Source organism: Limulus polyphemus, unplaced genomic scaffold, assembly GCF_000517525.1.
Source record: "Limulus polyphemus unplaced genomic scaffold, Limulus_polyphemus-2.1.2 Scaffold3342, whole genome shotgun sequence".
NCBI lineage: Eukaryota > Metazoa > Arthropoda > Merostomata > Xiphosura > Limulidae > Limulus > Limulus polyphemus.
The window spans coordinates 22901-34308 of record NW_013668952.1 but is presented as its reverse complement, the minus strand read 5'-3'; the positions used below and the strand labels follow the sequence as shown (position 1 = coordinate 34308).

At 32.4% G+C, this 11408-nt stretch overlaps 1 protein-coding gene across 4 annotated transcripts in view; it reads right to left on the bottom strand.

The window, feature by feature from the left end:
- The window catches only part of LOC111088215 (MFS-type transporter SLC18B1-like), an 80614-nt gene that overhangs the window by 56674 nt on the left and 12532 nt on the right, over nt 1-11408 (bottom strand). For 3 of the 4 annotated variants that reach the window (XM_022397617.1, XM_022397618.1, XM_022397619.1), the window contains exons 2-3: nt 8629-8971; nt 6874-6969 (exon numbers count right to left, since the gene is read on the bottom strand). In XM_022397617.1, the coding sequence (XP_022253325.1) occupies nt 6874-6969; nt 8629-8928 (396 nt within the window). In that variant the 5' untranslated portion in view covers nt 8929-8971. The remainder of the gene's footprint in view (nt 1-6873; nt 6970-8628; nt 8972-11408) is intronic. The other variant, XM_022397620.1, reaches the window with a different exon arrangement.

Below are 11408 nucleotides of genomic sequence, written 5' to 3'. Positions count from 1 at the left end.
AGTAACTGTTTGTAATAATTGCCATTGTAAATTGTACTGTTGTGTGTATTAAAACGTATTTGTGTTAAAAACAAAGACGGTGTGTATCAATCTTCTTGGCAAATATTGTAAATTGACTAATATATCGGCATTTATTTAAATACTAAATCTAAAGTACAATTTAATTACTAAATTTACATTATTTAACTCAGCTTCGGACTATTTTAAATTCTAATAAGTAACAAAATATATAGTATAAAAAATATCATGGAATAAACTAAATAAGTAAAAAAAGTGTAACAATGGTAGGTGAAACACAATTATTCCTTATCGCGAGTACTATATCTATTAAACAGTTGGAACAGTTACATTATACATTTTTCCAACAGGTATGATCACGTGGTTTTATTACTGGAAGCTATTTATTTGATTGTCTGCATTGCTATGTTATCCAAAATTCTGAAATGATTATCTTAATACAACACTACGCTGTATAAGTAAGATTTCAAAGAGCGTTAAAGAATGAGACAATTTGCTGGAACAAAGTAATTTAATATTAAAATCCCAACTTATGAATTTGATAGACAAAGTTTTAAACCACCAGTAACTATTAAATGGGCTTTTTATATTAACATATAGCATTCTATTTAAACGTTAAAGTTTTCTTTACGAACAAAAGAAGTGCATCTAATTGTACAAAATCTTTGTAAATTCTCTAAAATTTACTTTAAACTATAAACTGTAAGTTATATATTTCTAGTAATGTAATGATTGTTAGCTAAAGAGTGTTGCGTGTTGTTCATGATAACGTTAAATTGTGTAAGTTGACATGGACCTAGAACTTCTAGAAAACTCTAAGGATGTGACTTCAAGTGTATTATGTATATACGAGATAGTTAAGGTAGTGTATAGGAATTTTCAAGACAGAAAATGACTCAGTCAAGTATGTTAACTATCAGTTATTTTGAACAAGAACGTTGATTTCTTTTACTTTAGTTAACGTCATTTATAAAGTAGGTCCATAGCAAGTTTACGGAAGTACAAGTATTCTAGTTTGTAAAAGCGTTAAAGGAAGGAATTAACTTATTCGCTATAGTTTGCATGGACTGAACTATGAATTACTTAGACCAGATACTCCAAAAAACCCTCACCGAAAGAACAATGTTACACAATTTGGTGTCAGAAGTGGGATTTATTTAGGTGAAAATAAAATATAATTTGAAAAGTACTTGAAATAGAAGCTCAGCTGTTGAAGATGCGATCACGAGATCAAGTAGCGAAATTTAAGGATTACTCAAGATAATGAAATTATTTAAACAAGGTCACGAAAAATGAGACAGGAAACTTAAATAATATCAAGAAAAAAGATATAGAAAACTAAAAAAGTAGAAAATTGAAAGGGAAAGGAATTTAATACCGGAGATAAAAGAAGGAGACATAATATCTGAAGAAGAATTAAAATATAAAATAAATATTACTGAAGACCAGACCGATGAAGCTACAAGGAAAATACAGAGTAATTACAAGAAATTTGAAGAAATACAGAAAAACATTGACAAAAGTGAAGTGCAACAGGACATCCAAGAAGCCAAAAGCGAAGTAAGGAAAGAAAGACATCAACGAGATAAGAAAGAGCATCAGTAAGGTAGAAAAAAACATCATTGACAAATTAAAGCATCTGTAAAATGAATATTAAATATGAAGTTTAAACCAGCTAAAAAATGTTCTACATTTGTTCAAAGAGTTCTTGCTCGAGTTATCATTTGATACAAAATATGGAAAAGGAGAACTTATTTATTTTAAACCTATTACCAATACTGTTGCGCCATGACACTGCTAAATCCAGTTCCAAAATTTAGTTGGCCATTTGAATATGGAGAAACGAACTACCTATGATAGGAAGGTATCATGTACGTCATTCTAGACTCGGTTTGAAATAATTTCAAGTGTCAACAGAATAGTGATAAACAAGTCATATATCTTGCTGCCTATTTGAAAGGACTAGCTTTGAGAACTTTGAGTAGACTGCCAGCTTAGAACCTTAATAACTTGTTTCACCAGAGAGAATTATCAAGAGCAGAATTCTAAAATAGAGAACAAAAGTCTAACTGAACTTGAAGAAGATTTGGAAAAGTTTCTACAATTATTCTACTCAGATGCTTCTCATGAAGTGATGGATTTGTTGGCACCTAGCCAATTTATAGATGCCATACTATATTAGGATTGTCAGATTATGCTGAAGCAAAGTAAGTGCTCATCCTTAGAGGAAGCTATGCAGTTGGTGGTGGAACTAGAAGCCACTAAGGTTACAGATAGGTAACTAAAGATACCCTCTGAAAGTTAGACAATTAGTTACACAGAATTCAGGAAATAAAGCACAAGACAATAGGTGCTTTAAGTATAACTTGAAAAAAATATTGCCAAGAATTCCAGATAAAAGCTTGTAGGGAATACAAACTCCTCTTGTAAGATACCTGAAAGAGGAAAATGTTATACGTATGGGAGACCTGGCTGTGAGTAATAACAGTTGTTAGGACACCAAAGAGGATGAGTCTTTGAGTCTAACCAGATCAGAGGTACAACAAAAGGTTAACCAGATATTGGGAAGCAGGAATTAGCTGGACTTAGAGGGCAAAGATCAGCTGAGAATATCTCATCTGTCCAAATTGAAATAAGAAATTCAATGTTTTAGAAAATCAGATCAATTGTCAGTTAACCGCAAATCACTGTGCACTATGTGACAATTAGTGCTTCAAAGATTGGACTTGCCTTGACAACAAGGAGAGCAGTCCTTGTACTACTGAGAAATAAGGTTCTCATACCAGGAGCTGCTAAAATATATTTACATCTAGTGACTAGGCTGTAATAGATCAAACACTCCAGCATGTCCTGGTGGATTTATTGTTAGTAGAGCTCTTGTGGATCTAAAAAATAAGAATCATTAGGACCATTAATACAGCAAATCTATATGGTACATAGCAAGACATGAGGTTGTACAAGTAGTATTTCCATATCAAATAACATCATAAGAACTCATCTTTGAGGAAAGATGTATGAAATCCAATGCCAAACCCTTACATAAAGACAGCTTGCTACCTCATTTTCAAAAGAAGTACTCTTGAGGTCTTACAGCTGATCAGTGCTGGTGGTTACAAAACTTACTTATGGAATATCAATACACCTTCTTTAGTGGATTTCATGACTTAGGATTAACAAGTAAAACATCTCCCAAAATTAATACTGAAACTGCGGCTTTCAAAGAGATAGAAAACATATTAGCCCTTGGGCCTCACTTATTGTACTGGTGAAGTAGTATGAATCCATAAGCTTCCGTGTGGACTTCTGGAAGGTGAATGAAGTTACAAAGAAGGATATCTACTCACTTCCAAGAATTGACTATTTTGAATGCTCTGTTGGGATCAAAATGGTTTTCAACATTGGATCTCAAGGGTAGATATTGACAAGTGAAAGTCTACAAAGCAAGTAGAAAGTATACCACCTTTACTGCTGTCAGTAGATTGTTGCCATTTGGATTTAGTAATTCTTCTGTCTGAACTATTTTGTAACTCATATTCATCTACCTAGATGACATAACTGCACATAGGAGGACCTTCAATAATGCTTATGAAGGCCAAAGGATGGTAATTGAGTGGTTGAGGAAAGATAATCTTAAACTATATCCAAAGAAGTGTAAAGTATTTCATCAAAAGGTGAGTTTCTTTGAACACATAGTCAGCAGAGAATGAAAGTGTCAGGTTTTTAAGGACCGGATTCTTTATTTAACTAACTTGCACTAACTTAGTCTCCTATATGCATATTGCCCAACTGAGGCTTAGAACTTTCTACAAACTATGTTACGTTGTGATGTAACAGTACTCACTTAAAGCAACGAGAAAATTTCAGAAGGTTCGAGTAACATTATATCAATTTACGACAAATGATTCATAAACAGTTATGTAAGCAAACCTGCAATATCTATTGCTTCTAAAACTAACTTACCTTGATACTCGCGCTATGTAAACAATCTAAATCACAATGATCACACCATACTTAAAAATCAAATAAAACAATCGCGTATATCCAACACTAAGTCCCTCTTCAAGAAAAATACAACATTTATTACACTATATACAAAGACTGCTTTCAGTTCGTACATAACATCTTCTCATATAATCTGCGCCAACATTTGCAGTCATCGTCTGGTAGACTTTACCTTGACTGTATCCCTGATCGTAGCCTTGAACTTGTGTTGAACAAAGTCTGTATGGACTGGTCTATCTGTGCATACTGGTACAGTAGATCTTGTAGCTCTTTCTTCTGCTTGTCAGTCAGTTCTTCACTGATGTTGAGATCTTTGTACGTTTCATCTCCACCCAGTGGTCTTAGATATAGTAGGTCTTCATCTTCTATGACAAAATTACTGTCTTCTAGTTCTGCATCTATGATAGCCACACCTGCAATATCCATTATGCTTCAATAGATTGGTGTGATAGATCTTGGTCTTCCCATCCACTTTCACTTTATAGTCCATTTTATTGACTACTTCCTGCATTTCAAAGGGTCCTTTCCGATGCAGGGTGAGTTTGCTGCTGTCTGTAAGTAGCACAACCAAGACGTTCTGTCCGACTTTGAAATATTTATCCTTGGCCTTCTTGTCATAGAGCTGCAAAAAATCTATCTTGAGTGATTTGACGGGTCTCCTCCAGTTATGTGTGCCTCACTTTTGATTCTTCTTCTCCTGTCCACAGCTCTTTCATCTTACAAGTTATTACAAGTGTTATGCTCTAATTCTTCATTTACAAACTCCTTGTGCATCCTCTCAGTTTATTTCTCAAGTTCCCTAACCACTATCGTTTCAACTATTGTTGTGAAATGTTTTATTTAGACATTCTATCATAATTTGCTAGTATTATGTGCTATAGTATTATATCAGTGTACATGGCTCTGTTAAGGGAATATAGAATTGCTGTACAATTATGTACAACATGATGTAGTGATGATGTGCGACTCTTAGAAATTTCTTGATTATCTACATTTGACGTGATGTCTCGAAGTTTTGTGAAACATGGGATGTAGAGGTGGAAAAAAAGATTATAATAATATAAATGCACCAGAGTTAATGAGTTAGTTAGTCAATGAGATAATTTGTGAATATTTTACTGAATTAGCGAGTATATTAGCCAGTTTTGAGATTGTGCCGTAGATATAAAAGGAAATTTGAGAAGTTTGTGTCTGCTTTTAATTTGAGTTACGCCTATCATTCATTGAACTAGAAGAACGTATGGTAGAAAAAAAATATTTCTTTTTAGTCACGTTGGCCTGGACTTATCATTATTTTTAGTGAATAATAATAATAAAAAAAGACCCGTCCAACGATAAAAACCGTTACAATACTATTTTTAATAAATATCTTTAGTGCTTTCTTAATATCACACTACCCAACTTTCTGAAGTGGCACCGATCATTAACTTACATTCACCCTTACCCGTAAAGTTATCTGACTGTTCCCACCAGTCCATTTGTTGCTCTAAGGATACCTCCAAGGAAAGAAATTGACTGCAATTCCTTTATATCAGTCTACTTGCCCTATGAAAGTGTCCTACTTTAAATTCAAACTAGGCGTAAGCGTGTTTTAGAGTAAAGAATGAACAAATGTGGTGAATCATAGCGACATGTTAAATAAAATAATTTTTATATGATATATATTTGTATATATTAAGAAATACGTCAAAAACCGAAAAGGAGACGAAAAAAGAAGGAAGGAGAGAAAAGAAAGAGAGATGAAAAACAAAGACAAAGAAGAGAAAAGAAAAACAGAAAAATTAAAATATAAATAATATATAATAATAGTCTACAAGCTCTTATGAGCTAATTCACCAGATGTCTTGATATAGATTTAATTACATAAACATCAACTGCTCAATACAAATGTGACATGTTTAATTTACATTTCATTACAGAGTTACCAACTATGTAGGCTTAGTACAAGTTATCATAGTTTAGTTTCAATTACGAAGTTCGTTTGTATTTCGATGATCCCGTGTGTTAGATATTGATCTACTGTTTATGCAAGTACAGAACTACCACTTGATTATAGATCTTATGTTAGTTAGCTTCAATTTAGTTTTAGTGAAATCAGTGGAGCATTAAATTATGCAAATTAATAAATAAGCATTGAAATAGTAAAATTAATAAGTTTGTTTTATACCAAAGCCACACTGGGCTATCTGCTGTGTCTACCGCGTGGTATCGAACCCCGAATTTTGCGTTGTAAATCAGTAAACTTACCTTTGTCCCACCGGGGGACAAAATCAATAAGTGATATAAGTAAAATGTGTAGATTCCTTCAGTATTCCTGGGCGTGTATAAGAGTGTGAATGCTTGCTGCTCAGATAAGGTCAAGTAAGAACAAGTTATCTATACCTAAAAATAGGTCGATTGTTATTCAAATAGAATAGAGTTGTCACTTATTTAGACATGCAAATGAGTTTTGCCTTTAACTGGAGCTTTGGACTGAGTTTTAGAAAATTAAGAGTAAAGTGTTTATTGCGATAAAAATTTATCACAGCAGTAGGCTGAGAAAACAATTACATCTCTGCTAATGGTAATTAGACCAAACAAACACATATCACTGGGTGTGTTTCAGCGTAGATTCGAAAGGTTAATAGGCCTATGCATGATGACTGAGAATTGCCCACTTTACCATTGAAGCACTGTTAAAGCTGGTGCTAAAATAATATCTGTAATCAGAGGCTGCAATATGTTTGCGATATTTTTATTGTTATTTGGGCTTTCTTGCTTTCGAAATGACTTTGCAATCTTTCCACGACATGCCACTTTTTAAATAGAGCAAAGATACTTGCAATCTGAATATGAAATAAAAACAATACATACCAGCTTGCTGCATATTGGAGATGCTACAATTATAGTTAGTTCAAACACCCCAAAAACCAGTCCGTATTGAGAAGGCGTCGCACCTTTCTCTTCTGCCTACGAAAATATTTTTTTTTCATATCACTGAACCTAATGTAAGTCAAAAACAATATATTTTGTTTTTAAAGGAAACGTAAAAACTAAACATTATATGTGTTCTAATTACAATGGCTCGTTTGTCTAGATAATTACGTAATAAAATATACAATGTTTTTCTAATTGCAACAACATCACAAAATCACAATCTTCCTAAAAATGGGTCTCGGTACCCTTGCTGGGCACAACACTGATAGCCCACTGTGTAGCTTTTTTTTTTAAAAAAACACTACGAACAAACAGACAGTATGTCCATATAAAGATCGTTCTTGTATTAGGTTAGAATACTTTATTATTTGTAGATTGGCAGTAAGTAAACATAAAGATCGTTCTTGTATTAGATTAGAATATCTTATTACTTCTAGACTGGCAGTAAAGCCACATAAAGATCGTTCCTGTATTAGGTTAGAATATCTTATTACTTCTAGATTGGCAGTAAGTCCACATAAAGATCGTTCTTGTATTAGATTAGAATATCTTATTACTTCTAGATTGGCAGTAAAGCCACATAAAGATCGTTCCTGTATTAGGTTAGAATATCTTATTACTTCTAGATTGGCAGTAAGTCCACATAAAGATCGTTCCTGCATTAGGTTAGAATATCTTATTACTTCTAGATTGGCAGTAAAGCCACATAAAGATCGTTCCTGTATTAGGTTAGAATATCTTATTACTTCTACATTGGCAGTAAAGCCACATAAAGATCGTTCCTGTATTACGTTAGAATATCTTATTACTTCTAGATTGGCAGTAAAGCCACATAAAGATCGTTTCCTTCTTAAGTGAAAGTAGTCTACCAACATTTGTTTTACAGTCATCTTGAAAAGATCTAGTTAAACGAAAGTCCTAAAGATTTCAATTCACTGTTGTATAAAAGAGATGTGAATGTCAGTTTTACGGTATTTGAGAATGGAGAAAAGGCAAATTTCTTCAATATTTAAATAAACAACATGGAAATGCTAAATTCGTCGTGGAAAAAAAGCAAACAAAATTTATCTACTTATCAAAAAGGGTGGTAAATATGAAACTGGAATTTGTCATAAACCTATATTTTCAAGTTTATATTTTAACTACGTACCCATAAATGTACCAAAAAACTCTTCATATAATATACAATTCACCGGAAAATATGCCTTGCAAATAAAGAAAACACGTTTATAAATGCTCTGAGTGTTCTAGAGTATAAATAGGATCTACTGTAAGAATATTGGCGGAATATAGTTGACCAACATTCTGAAACATGCAGTGATAATCTTGTAACTACTGGGTGGTTTCAAGTTATCTTAAACTGCATAAAATTAGTATTTATTACGAATTAAAGAAACATTGCTCATTAGATATCTAAATCCGGAACTAAATATAGACTAGTATTCTTGAATTACTTAATTCGGCGTGTAATTAAACTACTACTAAGTATTTTTGGAAAGATTAAGTGAGTGTTTTATTAAATTTTGTTTGACAGTACGTCCACATAAAGATCGTTTGTGTATTAGGTGAAGTTCTTATATTTTAAACTATAAATGATTTTTAAATACACATTTTTTTATCAAATTGGTTAAGACAAACCATCATTTGCAGTATAAAAATTTTAAGTTAAGTTTTTATCTGGTGTTCACTCACCTCTCTCGGAAAAAATGGAGCTTGTAAAGAAACGCATGCAGCTATACAGAAATTCCCGTAGCACAAAGTGGCAAGGACATAGAACTGATGTTTGGAAAATGATCTGATTTTCCCTTTTATTGCCTCAGTTTTATTTCTTTTCCTTGTAACTTCTTCATACTTTTCCATACTCCCAATTTCAGAGGCTGGTGTTCCATCTGTGTACAAATTTTCACAAGCGAATTTATCTTTTGTGTTTTGCGACTTTGTACTGAAACGCTGCGAATGCTCGATTGAAGACGGGTTTTCTTTTCTCGGCATCGCTGATATAACAGGTAGGTTATAACACAAATTAACCTCTGTTCTGAAAAGAATGAACAAAACAAGAAGTACTAGAAATACAACATTTGGCCCGTCGAAATTAGGAAAAAATGTTACATACTTTATGATGAAAAAATAAGCTTCTGTAGTGGTGAAAATTGATTGATAAGGAAACTACAATTAATGTAAAATTATGAAAATAAAAAGACAAATATCTATTTGGGCTAAGGCACTATCTTCTGATAACATGTAGCTATAGGACCCAGAATGTGAGTGAATTTCTCTAATAGGAGTCAGTGGAATACACTTTTGAAATAAAATCTGCCTCACGCTTGTATTTATCCTCAGTCGCTTCTTTAATTTAAACTTGCAATAACAAAATAGCTTATCAACACCAAACGAAACCAAAGAAAAAGAGTAATACCTTATGGTTTGCGTGAAATTTATTTTTTATTAACTTAAAAATCGATATATTTTCCGCTATTTACAACTGAAGTGACTAATTTCAATAATGAAACCTACTTACTGGCATAATTATTATAAAATTAAACAATGTAAATGTTGTGATTTTTTACGAAATTTACGCAAAAAATGCTGTAGATAATTATTCCATCGTCTACTTAAAACTTACAAATAATATCAGCACGTTTGCCATACAGTACTGAAACAAAACACATAATAGGTCGATCGAAAGTCTAAAATTCAATACATTTAAATGAATATGTCTATAGTGAGATGGTATTCTCGTTACCCTCAAATGAATAAGTTAAATGTTCAGTATAAGGACCATTTACTTTTCATATGAATTTTTATTATTCTTAGTTCCTATTACATAACGTTAGCAATATGTCGGTTTGCTGACTAAAGTGATTCCTCAGTTATTTCCTCAGATAATTTTTCATCAATATCTTCGTTGTAAAAATATCCTTGTTTCACCGTAATTAGTAATGGTGTTACGTATTACAATTTCGAAAGGTCTGAAACCGAGCTAAATGATACTTCAGATTTAGTACTTAATTTGTACTTTGGATTTAGCAATTAAGTAAAAGCTGATATATAGTCAGTTTCTGATATTTTCCAACAAAATTGATACACAGTTTTTCTAAACACAAATACGTTTTAATATACACACAACAATACAATTTACAATAACAGTTATTACAAATAGTTATTACAAACAATGATTTATAAACAAAAGTTTCCCAAACTTACAAGCAATATATAGTCTTCTTTCTAGTCTGGAATTTTTCAATATCTTATCGAGGGTTCACGATGACCGAGTTGATTACAAGTTGACGTAGGTATAATTCACTTAACAGGGAGCTAGCTAGCTTTGTCCTTCGTTATTCACCAGCCACACATGCCAAGTTTTCCACCATAAAGTTATATAATGTTTTCGTAAAAATACTAATGTCCAATGAGAATCTACTGAAGTTAAATGATTTTAATGTTCGAACTTTGTAAATGCTCCTGGTCAAATATCTGAAGTTTTCCGATTGATATTAATCACAGTTATAGCTTTCGAAGTTTATGGCACACTGACTATAGCAAACTAATAATAGATACTCTTTTTTTTGGTCGGTCGCGTTGGTTATATTTATATGGGTGTAGAGAGTTTCTAGAAAATTCAGATTACGTAACAATAAAAAGCAACATTTAAGCGTTTATATACATACTTATATTGTTGATTCTTACTCTCAAGAATTTTCTACAACTTTGGAAAATAGGCGGGAGTTTCGCAATACATATTTAACACTATAAGCTATGTATGTTTCTAAATATAAATTTAATCTAAACAAACGTCGATATTAAAGTAAATATATAATAACAAATTCGTTACAATGTTAACACAGGAAAACTTTTGATAAACACATGATTATTATGGTTCCCCAGTAGGTAAGTAGTAACTTTACGGACTTTCAAAACTAAAATCCGGAGTTTGATTCTTTGTGGTGTACAGAGCACCTCTGTCGTTACCTCTTTGGAACTCACCCTATTCACGTCCATAATAATACACAGTTCTTTATTGTCAGCTACAACTATTTTTTGAAAATCGTTTTTACTATTTTCCCCTCACTATATTTTATACTTAATTTTAGATCTCTCTTTGCTGCTTTTGAATTGCTTGTAGACTTCACTATTGAATTTTTCTTCCTGCTATATTTTGTTAGTCCCCGCCCTAATACGTAAGCTTTCTACGTTTTCCTTGTATATTCTTTCAAGCTCATGCTTTAACACGTTTATGGACTCCAGAAAGTCTGAATCACCTGTAGCGATTCTCGCTATACTTTTTGGTCTCCTTTTTAGATAGTAAATCTTACAATTCTCTATAGATAACTTTCTACTTAGGTCCTGGAAACTAGACGCTATTTTGGTTTTTAATTTTGTCATCAGTCAGTGTCATACTTTGTATGGTCACATAGTTCTGATGTCTTCGGTATTTAAATCGCTAATTTAGACCTTTAATATATTTTAAACTT